General features: G+C 34.2%; 1 protein-coding gene across 5 annotated transcripts in view; it reads left to right on the top strand.

Moving 5' to 3' along the window:
- The window catches only part of TRPC1 (transient receptor potential cation channel subfamily C member 1), a 59805-nt gene that overhangs the window by 21249 nt on the left and 20957 nt on the right, over nucleotides 1-17599 (top strand). For 4 of the 5 annotated variants that reach the window (XM_055412354.2, XM_055412345.2, XM_088840049.1 and 1 more), the window contains 4 exons: nucleotides 2137-2339; nucleotides 7330-7461; nucleotides 9731-9926; nucleotides 14038-14374. In XM_055412354.2, the coding sequence (XP_055268329.1) occupies nucleotides 2137-2339; nucleotides 7330-7461; nucleotides 9731-9926; nucleotides 14038-14374 (868 nt within the window). Of the gene's footprint in view, nucleotides 1-2136; nucleotides 2340-7329; nucleotides 7462-9730; nucleotides 9927-10493; nucleotides 10558-14037; nucleotides 14375-17599 lie in introns of those variants that run through there. The other variant, XM_088840053.1, reaches the window with a different exon arrangement.

Genomic DNA, 17599 nt, shown 5'->3' with positions numbered 1-17599 from the left:
ACATTATTTCATCACCATTACCACTGCCAATCGAATCTTGAGTTATAAGGCCAGGCATTCCTCACCTACTCAGTAAGAGAAAACTTTTTCAGTGTCTCTAACAAAAAAGGTTATCCAGCCTTTGCTTTGAATACTTCTAGTGACAGCAAGATCACTTTTTAACAGGTTGATTACCTCTAGACAGGCAATGTCAAGTATTTTAATATATTTTTAAAATTTGTCATCTCAGTGAATTCATTCTATATTCTTGGCTTATCAGAATTGTCTTTTGATAAATTTTGACTTTCAAATACAGGTTTCTTTTTTATAGTATGTAGATTATATTTTGTGCAATGAAATTATTGATTTTAATCATCTATCTCTGTTTTTAACATATTTAAGTATGTTTCATGGGAAAAATAAGGACCATTTTTTTCATAAGAGATTAAATATGACTTCCTCCTCTTTATAACCTCTTCTTTTGTAATTAGAGGGAATGGAGTAAATTTGTATAGATTTCTCTGTAATTTTTAAATAAATTCATTAATTTGAAGACCCCAATAAATAGAAGGGAAGTATATAAACTATTCATAAAAGAAGGAAGAAAATAAGAATGTCAGAAAATAATAAAATTTACCAGTAATCAAAGAAAAGTGAATTAATATTCATGATAGTTTTTTCGCTCATAAATTGGGAATGATCATGCCCAGTGCCGGTGAGTAAATCTTAGTGTGTGGGTACATTCCTATATTATTAGTAATATAAACTATTAAAAGGTCTTGATAATATGTATCAAAAGCTTCAAAATTGTTCATGGCCTTTAGACCTATAATTCCACTTCAAGGGTTCTATGTTAATGAGATAATCCTAAAGTTTGAAAAAGCTGTATTCATAAAGATGTTTGTGGTAGTAGTATTTATAGTAGCAAAATAAAATACCTTGAACATAGAATCTATGAACTTCCTTAAATTGCATGCAAAATTCTATACAAAAAATTTTTTTCCAGAAGAGTCTTTGTTATAGCTTCCTTGAAGTTGCCCTTAAAAGCAGGTGTGGTGGCAAAAGGATTAAAAACAAATACTGTGAAATGTTTTAAGGTAGTAGAAATATGGGTATTTTTATTTCTGCTTTTGTATATTTTTCAGGTATTTTTTAATGTGTGTACTATTACAGTGTTAGTAAAAATTAACTGTGAACTTGATGAGCTTATACTATGGAATCAAACAGCTCACAGGAAAACATCTGTGAAAAAGTGATAAGTATTAGAAAGAATATACAATAGTCATAATATAGTCAACCTTATTTACTGTACCTGGCTCTTATTAACTGATGTTTCTTTCCTCATGTTATATAGTCACGAGGCATGAGCCCATGTAGTGAAAGGAGCTCAGGCTCCAGAGGACCAGACACCTGAGTTCTATCTGCACTTTGCCACTCTATTGTATAAATCGGGCACATTAACTTCTCTGAGCCTCAGTTTCTTCATGGAGATTATAATGCTCAATTTTGCAGGCTATTGTGGGGATTAAATGAGATAATAAATATAAACTGTCTAACGGTTCCAGAGGCTATTATTGTTAGTGTTTTTGTGCATTTGTAAGAGGAAGTAGTATAAGTGGTGTTTGAAAATATGTAGAGAATTATACAAAATGAAGAGAGCCTCCTATTTTCTTATTCTTTACAAGTAAATTCATTGCTATCAATGTGGCAAGGTTTTGTCGTAGAGGTGGATTTAAAAATTTTTTTCTCATGCCTTTATACTTTGCTTATTTTTAACACTTCTGTTTTTCCATTATATTCTCTTTCTAAAATTCTTGTTCTTTATCCTTGTCATGCATGTTTCCGTAATCTTGTGAAAATGAAACACTTTTTCCTAAAGTATTTCTCCAGATATCCACCCTTCTTCTTTGTTAGGAAAACAAAACTCTGGCTATATGAATATTTCCTAGTGAAGATTTTGTCTGTCATGATTATACTGCATTTACTAACTAAAGTTGTTTTGAGGTTTCAAAAAAGATTTAATCCTAGTAAAATGTGATTATATTTCTCAAAATAATTTTTATATTCTTAGTGTCTTTTGTTCATTACATTCTTTAGATAAATGTTTTTTGATCCCACAAGTAAGAACTTTTGGATGTTTATATAAATATTTTTCAGAAACTAATGGAGAGAATTCAGAATCCTGAGTATTCAACAACGATGGATGTTGCACCTGTCATTTTAGCTGCTCATCGTAACAACTATGAAATTCTTACAATGCTGTTAAAACAGGATGTATCTCTACCTAAGCCCCATGCAGTTGGCTGTGAATGTACATTGTGTTCTGCAAAAAACAAAAAGGACAGCCTCCGACATTCCAGGTCAGAAAATTAAGATTTAAATTAAGATGTGTGATGCAGTAAGGTATATGTCAATATAGTTTTTATTGTTCTGTTTAGACTTTTAAGAAATCTGGTATTACAGTGAATAATGAAAGCCAAACTTCTAGCTCCTTTGCTTAATACAGTAAGTTCTATTTTTTAAAGAAATGTTTACTAAATGATGAATAAGCAGGAAAACTTTTCAGATTATGAATAAGGTTTATCTCATAATTCTGCTGGTCAGAGATAGGGTCACTGTTTGCTTTTTAGAAGCAGGGTTTATTAATCTAAAAGAATTTCCAGGTAGTGGAAGGGATGAAGATAACTACTTCCTATCTCATTTATAAGAAAATAAATATTGTTACCTATCTAACTAAATACTCAGCCCGTTATGCCTCTTTGTCCTCTCTCACACAATATTTAAGTCTTTTTCTCTTCCCATTCTCCCTGGTCAAAAATATTAACAACTGAGGGGTGAATGAACTCAAGAAAGTATCTCTTCCCTGACAGGTGGAGCAAGATCACACATGCATGTTGTATAATGTATGTGGTTTTGGGCTAGACTTGAAAATCTCATTTTCAGCATAGCCTTTATGTATATATTATCTTTACAGTGGTCAGATGTAGTTGAGATAGTGTCAGATAAAGCATTTACTACAGAAAATGTGGTTGGAAGTCCCAGGCCATCTGTTGTCACTGTTTTCTAGTTAAGGCTTCTTGTACAGTGTGTGTGAAATTAGCTTCAAAGCTGTGAGCCATCTACCTTACCTCATTCCTCTCTTTAAGAACAGATCTTTGGTGGATCAACAGATAGTCACAAATCCATAAATTGGAAAAGTCTCCTGGGAATCAATTTAATGTTTACTTGCAGAGATTGTACTGCAAAGTGTTTCTATTTTCAAGTCTATTTTCCAATGAGATCTGTTTCTCTTTGATAAGATCTGGTTGGTAGTTATGGAAATTTTAAAAACAATTTTAAAGATAATTTTATTTATTTATTTTTGACTGTGCTGGGTCCTCATTGCTACGCGTGGGCTTTGTCTTAGTTGCGGGGAGCAGGGGCTGCTGTCCAGTGCACAGGCTTCTCATCATGGTGGCTTCTCTTGTGGAGCATGGGCTCTAGGGCAGTCAGGCTTCAGTAGTTGCGGCATGTGGGCTCAGTAGTTACTACTCGCAGGTTCTAGAGCAACAGGCTCAGTAGTTGTGGCGCACAGGCTTAGTTGCTCCATGGCATATAGATCTTCTTGGATCAGGGAATTAACCCCTGTCCCTTGCATGGGCATGCAGATTCTTTACCACTGAGCTACCAGGGAAGCCCAGCTATGGCAATTTATCTAACTTTTTAGTTTTAAAATGACTAGTCTATGAGAAATTCCCTGGCGATCCAGTGGTTAGGACACCGTGCTTCCACTGCCAAAGGCAAAGGTTCAATCCCTGGTCAGGGAACTAAGTATTAAAATCCTTTATTACTGTTAAATATAAATTATTTTCCAATAGTATGCTTACATACGTAGTAAGCATTTGGAGATAGGGTTTGAGGCTGGAGAGAACACAACACTTTTGATTTGAGGTGTGAATAGAGCTTGTTCTGAAAGCTTTTAGAGGAGCTGTGGCTTGAGCTCAGTGTTTAAGTATGAATAAAAATTAAAAGGTAAAAGGCATTTTACACAGTACCTGAATGTGGTTTATTTAGGGAACTGCAAGTGGTTTGGTATATTTGTTGAAGGCTTTGAGAGAGTTTGTTATTGATGTTTGAGAAAACAGTTATAGCAAATGTCAAAAGAGCTCTGACTAAAGTCATTTTCAGGAATTGCTAAGCAGAGCTGCAGGAGAAAAGAAAGTTAACAAAAAAAGAGATGGGTAAAGGTTTCAGGGGAGTTGAAGAGCCAGTATACTAGCAATAAGGGAGACAGGCAGTCTGTATTTGTGAGATACTGGTTTTTAAATTTCAGAGATGATGCAGTGCTAGGTGATACAGTCTTTCCATTTGTAATAACATGGTTAGACCTTGAAAGCTTTATGCTAAGTGAAACAAGTCAGATGGAGAAGGACAAATATTGTATGTTTTCACTCGTTTGTGGAATATAAAGCACAAAAAAACAATCTACGGACTAGTTGGGGAATGCATTCAAAGTTGCAGCCATTTCTTCAGAGTTCCTTGTGTTTTTCTTTTTACCAGACTTCCTGATGCTCTGCACACATGCCTAGTTTTTTAGTCAGCCAGGAATTTGTGGAGACTTTGTATGTCTTTTCTCATTTCTGAGATCTCCCTATTAAATTTCTGTTTGGTCCACTGTTTTCCTCACCTCAACCTGCAAACTTGGTCTTAAAAAACCTGCAGGTTTTCCTTGGTCATCTGTACTAAGTCCAATCCTTTCAGCCAGCAAAGCTATAGGTTTTTACCTCCCAATGAATTGATTTATACCCTGTTATGGCAACCCACTCCAGTGTTCTTGCCTGGAGAATCCCAGGGACGGGGGAGCCTGGTGGGCTTCCGTCTATGGGGTCACACAGAGTCGGACACGACTGAAGTGACTTAGCAGCAGCAGCAGCAGCAGCACAAAGGTACAGATTTACCAGTTTCAGTATGGAAAACTACAGTTCTCCTTAAATGAACTGAAGACAGAGATGATGGATGTGGCCTTAGGCAAGAAGGCCACAGGCTCCAGCCATTCCTGCCTGAAGTTCTGGTAGTTTTTCAGTAATTGATTCTCAAGAGATAATTTTGAGTGACCTGAAATAGTTGATTTTTTAAAAAATGATTTTGTCCATTTTATGCATATTTTATACAGTAAAATCATTGATTTCTTTATATTCCACCATTATTTTTGATAGTGTTTTGAATACCAAAATGACAGATTTTATTTTCATTTACTGAAGTACAGTTGATTTATAACATGATACTTATATTAGCTATACACTAGTGTGACTCAGAGATGCACATATGTACATTCTTTTTTATATTCTTCTCTTTATGGTTTATCAGAGGGTATTGAATATAGTTCCCTATGCTCAATAGGAGGACCTTGTTAATCCATTCTACATATAGTAGTTTGCATCTACCAACCCCAAACTCCCAGTCCATCTTCTTCCCCCCTCCCCGCTTGTCAGCCACGAATCTATTCTCTATGCCCAAAATGACCGATTTTATGAAGTGGTGCAGCCTCATTATTTTTCTATTTAATTGCTTTCCATATTATGGCACTTCATTGTTATACAGCCACTTGTTTGCCACCAATACGAGCAGTTTTTCTGTGCATTATGTCCCTAATCCATATTTTTAGACATGATAATGTAGGTTAATACAAAAGTCATTTTTACAAACAACTTGCTAAAATTAATTACCATAAAAAGTTGCTACAGACATAATGATGGAAACAAATTAGTTGCTTAATTGTATATATTCCCCTTTAGAAATCCTTACTTAAGATAAAATAATTGTACCTGTTTATTAAATAGCTAGATCAAAGTTGGATTTCATAAATATTGTTTTCTTAAAAATGCATTATATAGCACCTATTTTTGTGTCTAAGACATGAGACCTAGCATTTAAATAAGGAATAGTTCAATAAATTTATTTCATAAAAGTTTCTAATTTTTATACAGAAAAATTCCATTGCAAAGTAAAAAGACAAACAACCAGCTGGGGAAAAGTATTTAAAACACTTTTGACTAGACAGAGGGCTAATTTCTTTGATATATAAAGAGATTTTACAAGTTGATGAATTTTTTTAAAAATCACCAGAAAAATAGGGAAATACAAATGAATAGATAGTTTACAGAACTGTAATAAAAAGTAAACATGAAAGGATGCTTAAGCTTTTAGAGAAATTTAGAGTAATACAACTCTTAAAATTCCATTTTTCTTCCGTTAGGGTGGCAGCATGAAGATGTGGGGGGAAAATGTGCACTCCTTATTGTTTGTGCTTTGGAAACATCCTCCAGATTTTAAGATACGCATGCCATTTTATTCAGCAATTCTGAGTGTGCAAAGGATATATGAACCAAAGAATAATCATTGTAACATTATTAATTGAAGTAAAAAATTAGAAGCAACCTAAATTTCCATTAAGTTGGACTGCCATTAAATGGAAAACCATCCAGTTTTAGGAAATAATGAGGTTACTCTGTATGTAGTGACATAGAAATAATTGTCTCTGTATACAGTATGTCTGAGTACTTTTGTGTATGACTAGAAAATATCAGGAAAGATTTTTCACAATTCTCTTAAATGTGACTATCTTTGAGGAGTAGACTTGGTGGAAGGAGAAAAATTGCGGAGCATTATGTTTCTAAACTGCTTGCTTTTTTTAAAGAAACAGGCATATATTAAATTTTTATTTAAAAGTAAGAATATATAATAGTTAACAAATTTTAAATTAAGAATTATGTTTATAAATGAAAGAATAATAGCAAAACTTTTTTGATTTGGTTCCTTTTAGATATTGAATATGAACATTAATTAGTTCATGGAAGGTAAAGGGAATACTTTTCTATTAGCTAGAAATTAGGCATAAATGAATGATTTTATTCTGAGATTTGAAAATGTCTTTCAAGAATAACCTGATTGAATGAATCATGTGTTATATATATGTAGCGTATTAAAGTAAATTTATTGCTGGGGAAGGAAAATTTAATAAGCATCCATATATTCAATTAGTTATTAGCAGATTTCATTTAAGATAATACTAAGTTCAGGAATAGAAATTTTTTAATTAAATTGAAAGATACAGAGTTTTAAATATATGAAAAGAAATATTAAAACGATTTCTTTAAAAGCAATGGTATAAAATTTTTCAATAATTTTATCTCAAAATATTTATTTTTAAGTCTTTCTTTTTATGTAGGTTACTTTATAATAAGTGTATTATAAATGTTTTATTTTTTTTTAATTTTATAAGAGTTTAAATTTTTGAAAATTATGGGTTAAAAATACTAATCCCATGTATATAATAAATGTTTTATATAATGGAATCAAATTTTATCTCAGGTTTCGTCTTGATATATATCGCTGCTTGGCCAGTCCAGCTCTAATAATGTTAACAGAGGAGGATCCAATTCTGAGAGCATTTGAACTTAGTGCTGATTTAAAAGAACTAAGCCTCGTGGAGGTGGAATTCAGGTGGGAATGAATGGAAATTGTAAATTCTCTCTTTTTTTTCCAGAATATTTTCAGCATGAGTTTTCTCATAGGCCAAATTATCGCTTAATGTTTATTTACGTTTGATCCAAAATGACCAGGCCTTGCTGCAACATACTTAGGATTTTCTTATTCTCTCAGTGGAACAGATCCTAGTATCACTTAGGTCATTCTTTCCCTATCTTCGCTCTTCCACTCTTCCACCCACCCTTAAATCCCTGCTTTTTTACCAGAGGCATTCCGGGGCAATGTGAAGAATGAAGGGAATGGTAGCCATAAACAAGAGCAAACTTACTTATATCTGCTCTCTTTCCTCATTCCCAGATTCTATAACCATCCGTGGAGCCCAACCCTTCATAACTTTAAGAAGCATATTGAATGCTTTTTTGTGTGTCAGGTACATTTCACACACCCAGACATTGTCCCATTTCACTGTTTGGTGAGATTTTCTAATAGGAGAAACATAACATGTAGACATAAAACTAATTAGATAAGACTAAGAAATAGATAATACTTTGTTAAAGAAATTCAACTACTTATTCTGCCAAACTTACGTAGTTTTGGTTATGTAGTAAATGCAAAGAATAGATGAGAAGATGTTAGCCAGTAAGGAAAAGTTTTTAATTCTTTGAGTTATAACTTTATGCAGCCAGTTCATGGAAAACCCCATTGAATAGAAAATTAATCAATGAGCATTCTTCATATTTTCCCTTCCTTTCATTTTAAAAACACTGAATAAAAAGTTAGTTTCTGAAATCTGATCCCAATTGTTTCATAACTATTTATTTCTAAATGTATTCTTAAGTTGTTCCCCTCAGGCTTAAGCTTAACGTAATTGATATTTTATAAAGAATTGTCTATTAAAACTTATTAGTTTCTCACAAGTGATTTAGCCTTGCCTTTAATAAGCAGGTAAGTCCTAAGTTTCAAGGAACAGTGATTCTGTACTAGGAATGTTTCAGTGTTTCTTTCTAACTTGAATTTTGTTCAAAGGAGCATCTTAAAAATGAAACAAAATACTATTTTGATATCAGAAGTGAAAACACATTTCAAAATATCATTGAAAAAATTTCTGGTTAAAAATCATATAATAATATTTATTGGATAGCATCAAGATATTATTATCTATTGTTCATTTATTTATTTATTTTTAACTTAAAACAGCATGCATTTATTATCTCAAAGTTTCTATGTATCAAGAATCCAAACTTTATCTGGGTTCTCAGTAAGACTGCAATAAAAGCCTTAGCCAAGACTGGTCTCTAATCTAGAGGATCAACTAGAGAAGGTGCCACTTCCAAGCTTAGTCCAATTATTAGCAGAATTCTTTTTGTCGTTGTTGTTAAAGCATTTTAGTATATTTTCTCCTGTCCTTTTCAATGATTTTTTTTTTATTGGAGGCTAATTACTTTACAATATTATATTGGTTGGTTTTGCCATACATTGACATGAATCCGCCCCGGGTATACATGTGTTCCCCTTCTTGAACACGCCTCCCACCTCCCTCCTCCCCATATCCTCCCTCTGGGTCATCCCCGTGCACCAGCTCCGAGCATCCTGTATCATGCGTCAAACCTAGACTGGTATTCGTTTCACATATGATAATATACATGTTTCAATGCCATTCTCCCAAATCATCCCACCCTCACCCTCTCCCACAGGGTCCAAAAGACTGTTCTATACACCTGTGTCTCTTTTGCTGTCTCGACTGAACTGAACTGAATACAGGGTTAAGGTTACCATCTTTCTAAATTCCATATATATGTGTTAGTATACTGTATTGGTGTTTTTCTTTCTGGCTTATTTCACTCTGTATAATAGGCTCCAGTTTCATCCACCTCATTAGAACTGATTCAAATATCTATTGTTTAGATAAATAATATAAAAGAAAGCTTTATACAGAACTTATAGAGAATAAAGTCAAATGAGTTAAATGACAAACGTGTTGAAAATATTATCAGAATTTCAGATATATATATCATATATATATATATATATATCAATATATATAAGAAAACACTGTGCTCATCTGAGATTATCAGTGTGAATGCAGAGAACATAATTGTGTTACAGTTTTCCCCAAAGCTGTGGGGGATTTGTGTTCCAGTAGGTTCCTTTGACAGCACAGAATGACTTCAGATGTTGTGTAGCACTGTCAGAATTAAAATGTTATTGAGTAATATTTCTAGTGAAAACACCTTAATTAGAAGATGGAAGTAGCATTTCTAATAATAGACTGTGCACTTTGCAGAAATGATTATGAGGAACTAGCCCGGCAATGTAAAATGTTTGCTAAAGATTTGCTTGCCCAAGCCCGGAATTCACGTGAATTAGAAGTTATCCTAAACCATACATCCAATGATGAGCCTCTTGACAAACGGGGATTACTAGAAGAAAGAATGAACTTAAGTCGTCTAAAACTCGCTATCAAATATAACCAAAAGGAGGTATGAAGTTTTCTGTGATATATTTAAATTATTTCCTCCACAGTAGTCTAGTGGCTCAGGGCAAAGGCTTTGGAGCAATACATCTACATTGAGATCCTAGTTCTGCTTCATAAAAACTGTGTGTCCTTGGGAAAGTTATTGAATCTGTCTGAGCTTTAGTTTTAAGAATTAATTAAGGGTATGCATATTTAAAGAGTTTAGTACAATGAGTATTACCTGTAAGCAAGTACTCAATAAGTGGTAGTTGCTGTTATTTTTAACAGTAATAATAATATGGATATTAATGGAATGTTTTTGCTAAATAGTAGTTATGCAGGTAAGATGTTGAATAGTAAATGCCTTCCTAATGCAGTTTCCACCTTGTGTTTTGTCTGTTATGAATTTATATTTAATTATAAATAGTCCTTTATACAGATATAGGGCCTTTCTGTTTAAAAATAAAAGTATCAGATATTATGTTCCTTATTCTTATTTGTTAATTCATTGTGAAACCCAAAGGTGGAGAAACGTATGCTATGATAACTAAGTTGAATCTGGCTCTTCTGGCATCATCCCTTCCTATTAAGGGAAATACCTATTTCTACTCCCCATACACTCACATGCATATGATTCAGGAACTTGAAGAAGGAAGGTATGCATTTTAATTTCATTTTTTGAGATAACTTAATAGACATGGATATTTATATGCAGACAGTGATGTTCAGTTGGGGAGTGCTGGTGTATGATACTTTTAAGGTATTGCTTCTAAGACCCATTATTCTTATTATCAATATAGATATTGGAGTAAAACTTGATATTTTAGATATTGGAGTAAAACTTGATTATTAAATTATATTAATATAAAAGTGGGGCCCAAAATAGATCATGGTAGAAGGCAAGATATAGGACCTTTGGTGCTCGGAGCAGAGTTTTTTATTATCTTGGTTGACAGTTTGAGCCTCCAAATAGCTTTGTGACTTGGGAGATTGATAAAGGAATTTTAAGATGTTCCTTTAAGATTACCTAGATATTATATTTCTCATCCATCTCTCTGGCTTCAAATCCTATACTTTTTCTAGTACTCTGAGGTTTCTTACTTAAGGTAGAACATTCATAGGAAAACAATTAAGTATAAGAATTTGGATCCAGGTAGCTATAAGATTATAAATCAGTAACATACCTATGTGGCTTAAGAAGGAAATACAATGTTAATATGTATACCTAAAAACAGAGAACTCTGATATAAGCTTCTTCTAATATACATTTGAATAGATCTTATGTTTATTTACTTTTGTGTTCCACAACCTAAAATATACATGAAATACTAGAAAATGATAGAAAAGAGATAGCAAGATACAAAATCAACTTAAGTGATTGGAAAAAGAATCTCAAAGAAAGGTGGAAAAAACCAAGATTATCCTGGTAAGGGGAGAAAAACTAAGGAAGTTTCCTATATATATATATATCCCTGAAGAATTCATAGAGAATAACCAAATGTTCCATTCTGAGGAAGATTGCTTCATGCATTTTTTTAAACATGAAACATGCATGAAGATAATTCCATTTTTAAAGATCACCCTGATTTTTCTTTCTTAGATTCTAAAAATGGAATTGCTATTAGACAGGAATTTTTTTCTTAGAGTATAAATTGTACAAATTTGATTTTTTTAAAATTTTAATTGGAGGCTAATTACAATATTGTGGTGGTTTTGTAAAATGGTATTAAACAACTTTTGTATATGAAAAAAAGAGTATATATTGTAGCATTATTAATAATATCAGTAAAATTGTTATTATATATAAAAATATAAAAAATAAAAAAAAGAAATAAAGGAGATTGCTCAGTGTGGTCAGTCACTTCAGTCGTGTCCGACTCTCTGCGACCCCATGGACCACGGCCCGCCAGGCTCCTCTGTCCATGGGATTCTCCAGGCAAGAGTACTGGAGTGGATAAAGAAGATTAGAGAAAAGGAATAAGGAGTAATGGTAATAATTTTAGTTGGGAGGAAGATATTCTGTAATTTTAAAAATGAATGAAATATAAATTAGATTTTTACATTGGATTTCTAAATATAATCAAAGGGAAAGATAATATTTTCTCAAATAGTTGATATATTTTGTTCTGGTGCTACATCCTGAATAACAAAATGCCCTGATACTCAAGTGGCATAAAACAATACTTCATAGTCATTTTGTGATAATTTCATGATCATTTTATTATGCTCTTGAGTTTTGTGAGGTCACAAAGCTCTTGAGGTCAAGAATTAGGAAGGGGCACAGCAAGGTTGATTTGTCTCTGCTTCACCATGTCAATGATCTCAGCTACAGTTATTTGGGAGGTTTCTTCACTCATATGCCTGGTGCTTGAGCAGCACCTGAGGTCTCAAACAGGGAGCTCTGAGTGGGCAGGATGCTCAGTAGGCTGGGTCCATTGAGGACAGTCCTCCTGAGAACTCAGGACTAGAACCATGGAGGAGCATGGCCCTCATGGTGCGCTGGCTGCAAGGAGATGGTCTGAGAAGCCTCTGAGGGTTAATCAGAGTGGCTCCATGTGGCCTCAGCTTCTTTGTAGGCTGGTGGCTTCAGGGCAGTGGGACTTTTTATATGCCATCTTTTGGCTCCAAGAGCAAGTATTTTCCCAAACAAGGTGGAATCTGAATGTCCTTTTAAGACCAGCCTTCATAATTCACATAGCATCACTTCTTTCAGAATCTACTTGTTAAAGCAATAATAATCTTGGTGAATTGAAGGGTAGGGAATATTGGTAGCCTCTCCGTTGTTGATGAGAAGAGTATTGAAGAATTTGTGTCTATATTTTAAAACCACCACAGACTTAGAATATCTCCAATTGAAAGTTCTTCGAATTACATATTTAACATTATGGTTAATTAAATCATCATTGTATAGAGAGTTGACGAGGGCAGCAGTCAGTCCTGAGATTGCTTTGATACTTGGGGGACGGATGAAACCACTGTGTTTAGGATGCTACTAAACTGGGTGGCTGGTGGGAAGAAAGGCTGTAGTTTTCTCCCTGATAGTTCCTTTTGAGGGACAAATTAACAATTCCCTAACAACACTGAGAGCTAAGCAGAAGGACAAATATTAATTGCCAAAAATAGGTATGGCTTATTAGGAAATTTCTTGATAAGCACAATAAAACTGTCCAGGTTTTTTAAGCACACTGTTGCATTCTGTAAATTATATTCTGTCTTGGGATGAATCATTTTAAAACAGAACATTGACCAAATATTATTGAATATCTGAATGATATTATGATCATTTGTGTTTTACTTAAGTGATTTTCAAGCCTGATTACATTACTGAGTCCAGAGTCATCAGAATCCTTAACTTACACTTCCCAGCATGAACGTTATATTGGGAAAATATTACTTCTGAATTTTGCAAACTAAGAATCTTTATAAACTTCAGTAAATTAATTTCTGTATTTGAACTAAAATTTTCCTCTTATTTAGGAACATTTTTCCTTTTCTTACACAGAATTCCATTTTATGAGGATTTAAGAGCGTCTTTAACACATTTTATGAAATTCTCAGTGTTTTCATGGAACATAAATATATGTGATGTTTAGCCTTTAATTGCTTTGCTGTGCTTGACATGTTGGTTTGTTGTAACTGAAATCATTAATTTTTCTGGCTGAAGTCTCTTTCTGTGGATTATGCTTGTTAATTTTGAAATTTCATAAACACTGTTATGAGTCTTTATAAAGTAAATGTTTCATAATGGCTAAGCAGGCTAGTAATAAGTGATGGATGCCATGACCAGGCACTATTCTAAGAGCTTTACATTTAATCCTCATAACCAGTGTTTGACTAGATACTATTATTATCCTCATTTTATAGATGGAGAATTTGAGGCTGAGAGAGATTTAAAAACTTGCTCAAGGTCATTTATTAAGTAAGTGGCAGCCCCTGGAATTAAATCTAGATAATCTGGCTCCAGAGTCTATGCTCTTAACCACTACACTTTTTTATTACTTGTAAGAAAAATAAACTGGACTACATAGAACTGATTTCAAACTATAATTAAAACTTTGAATATCAATAAAATAATAGTACTATTGGATCCTATTTACAAGTTATATTTTACTTGTGTGTGTGTGCTTCCTTTTCAGTTTGTTTCCCAGTCCAACTGTCAGCAGTTCCTGAACACTGTTTGGTTTGGACAGATGTCAGGTTACCGTCGTAAGCCTACCTGTAAGAAGATAATGACTGTTTTGACAGTTGGCATCTTTTGGCCAGTTTTGTCACTTTGTTATTTGATAGCTCCAAAATCTCAGTTTGGCAGAATTATTCACACACCTTTTATGAAATTTATTATTCATGGAGCATCATATTTCACATTCCTACTGTTACTAAACCTATATTCTCTTGTCTACAATGAGGATAAGAAAAACACAATGGGGCCAGCCCTTGAAAGAATAGACTATCTCCTTATACTGTGGATTATTGGTAGGTATCAAGTTAGTTTAAAAGGTTCTGCCTTCATTTAGCCCATTAATTCTCCCTTGATTGGTGGCATTATAAACTGCATTCAACTTATAATTTTACACAGTTTATACGGCAAGAATTTGAACACTTCCATAATCATTGAGTGCTCGCTTCAGCAGCACATATACTCAAATTGGAACGATACAGAGATGGCTGTATTCATGAAGTGTGCCGTATTTTGGGGGGCTTCCCTGGTGGCTAGATGGTAAAGAATCTGCCTGCAATGCGAGAGACCTGGGTTCAATACGTGGGTTGGTAAGATCCCCTGGAGGAGGGCATGGCAACCCACTTCCAGTATTCTTACCTGGACAATCCCCATGGAGAGAGGGGCCTGGTGGGTTACAGTTCAAGGGGTTGCAAAGAGTTGGACACGACTGAGCGACTAAGCACATGATCATTGGAGACATAGCTTACATTTTTTTTAAAATATAAGTGTTCTTAAACTTGATAATAAGGAAGCAGATCTCTTCATATGATTTAATTACATGGGAGCTAAGAATTCTTTCTCAGTTACTAAAATTGTTCATGATGGTTAAAGACAGATTTTTCTGATGAACTTTTTTTGTTATAAGAATATGAACATTTTCTTAAGTATTTTAAAATATAATACATTTTATACTTGGTTGCATTTTAAGAGTTACCTATTTTTTTATATCATTAGTTTTTCTTTTAGGAACCTATGAACTTTTGCAAATGCACATTACCTTACCTCTGTTTGTGCTCAGTTGCTCAATCACGTCTGACTCTTTGGATTGTAGCCCTCCAGGCTCCTCTGTCCATGGGATTTTCCAGGCAAGGATACTAGAGTAGGTTGCCATTTCCTCCTCCAGGGAATCTTCCTGATCCAGGGATCAAACTCACGTCTCCTGCATTGTAGGCGGATTCTTTACTGTTGAGGCATCAGGGAAACCCATCTGTATTATAGAACCATTACGTAAATTTGGATTTAGAGCATTCCCTGGTGACTCACTCTGTAAATCAGTTCTTTACAATGATAGCCATATCTCTTTAGAAATAACAGTCTTTTAAAAAGACATTTTATTTGCTGAAAATTGTTTTTATAAGTATTATGCTGTAAAATAAATAATGACCTTCAGCAGTAGTTTTTACTGCCCTTGTCCTTTTTGAGAGGGGTTGTGCCTGCTTGTTTAAAGGCATTCCTTGATTCAGTTTACTTTTTCATTCAGTGAGTACAGTGACTTCTGACTCATGATACCTGGCTTTTGTACATTTATTTTCTGTTATTTTCCTTAACCCTCCAGAAAAATAAATAGGGTTGAATTACAAAGAGCAAGGTAAAATAAGAAAACAATGTGTTGTTGAATTGCAGACTATTCATGGTATCCATTTAGTTAGGTGTTTTTTTTTAGCTGTTGGAATATAATAGAACAGCCCTTACAAAAAGGTACATTTTGAAATGTTATATACATGCTTTGTCCTGGCACAGGCAGAAACAGATATGGCCTAACAGGCATGGTGCTTATGATCTAATTATTTTTTTAAAAACTCAGTAACTTGAGAATCACACCGATAAAATAAATAATTATATATGAATTAAGTGCTAGTAAGTAAAGATCATGGAACTAAGAGGGCAAGCATATTATAAGGGCTTTTTACCTAGTTGGGGGGTTGGAAAGGCTGTCCTGAAAAAGTGATAAATAAGCTAAAATTTAAAGAATAAATAGGAGTCAACTTGGCGAATTGGGAAAGAAAATTATTCTAGGAGAATTGGGAGAGAAAATATTCTAGGCTGATGTAAAAGTTACATTCAAGGACCCTGTGGCAAGAGGCGCAAAGAAGGGACTGAGGAATGGGGGAGCAAGGAGAGCAAGAGAAGTGGAATTCAGGATGAAGCCATAGATACGGATTTTGCACTAGACCCAGGACAGCCTTTTCGGCCATGTTAAGTAATTTTGACCTAATACTAAGAACAGTGGGAAACCACTGATTTTTTAAGTGAGTAAGTGACAAGATCATTTTGGCTACAGTGTAGAGAATGGGTTGGGAAGAAGAGCTGTGGGAAGAGTAGGTGGAGGGAGACCAGTAAAGAGCCTGTTGCAGTAAGCTGATGGATATGGATACCTTGAACTTAGGATGGCTGTGATAGAAAAAGAGAGAAAGAAACAGATTCAAGAGGTTATAAAGTAAAGCAAACAGAACATGGAAATATATATATCACATATACATATCACACATGTATACATATCACATGCTGCTGCTAAGTCACTTCAGTCGTGTCCGACTCTGTGTGACCCCATAGACGGAAGCCCACCAGGCTCCCCCGTCCCTGGGATTCTCCAGGCAAGAACACTGGAGTGGGTTGCCATTTCCTTCTCCAATGTGTGAAAGTGAAAAGTGAAAGTGAAGTCGCTCAGTCGTGTCCGACCCTTAGCGACCCCACGGACTGCAGCCTACCAGGCTCCTCCATCCATGGGATTTTCTAGGCAAGAGTACCGGAGTGGCTTGCCATTGCCTTCTCCGTACATACATGTATATACATATATATATCACATATACATATATATATTTCCTTGTATATATATACAGGAGGAGAGGAGGTGGGACATTATTAAGCAGTGTAAGTATTCTGAAAGAGTACTAAGTTTGGGAATTTGTGAGAGAATAGATTCTGAGAGTGGTTTTGGACATGTCGAAGTTGAAAAGCCTTTGAGATACTCAAAAGAGATATCAGTCATCCAGTTGGTTGATTTCGTAGTCTAGAATTCAAGAGGAAGTTGCATGAGTTAGCAGTATGCAAGTAATCTACATATATGTTGTATATGAAACCCTGGGCATGCATGAGACACGTGAGAAAGTATAAAATGAGAAGAGGGGACCTAGGAGCAAGCCTTGAGGAATCCCCAAATGGTGGGATTACAGTTTTGCTAATATTAATAATTCTATATATGTATATATAGTCCATTGACTATGTAGTGATTGCATTGCTTATAATAGTTTAAAATTGTTGTGTTCTTCTAATCCAATTCAGAAATGTGAAATAGATCAAATATATTAGCTTCTTTTTGGTGTGGGTGTTAAATAAGAGATGGGAAAATACCTATCAGTGGTACTTAATATTCTTTCATATATCTGCCTTTTTTTAAATCAAAATCTTATCCAATCCATGTTGTAATTTTTGTCAAGAGTTCCATTTAGGTATAATATTGCATTTTACAGAAATAAAAC

This window comes from Moschus berezovskii, chromosome 1 (assembly GCF_049115385.1).
Source record: "Moschus berezovskii isolate FMDL1 chromosome 1, NW_MosBer_1.0, whole genome shotgun sequence".
NCBI lineage: Eukaryota > Metazoa > Chordata > Mammalia > Artiodactyla > Moschidae > Moschus > Moschus berezovskii.
This window is presented reverse-complemented; position numbering and strand designations above follow the sequence as displayed.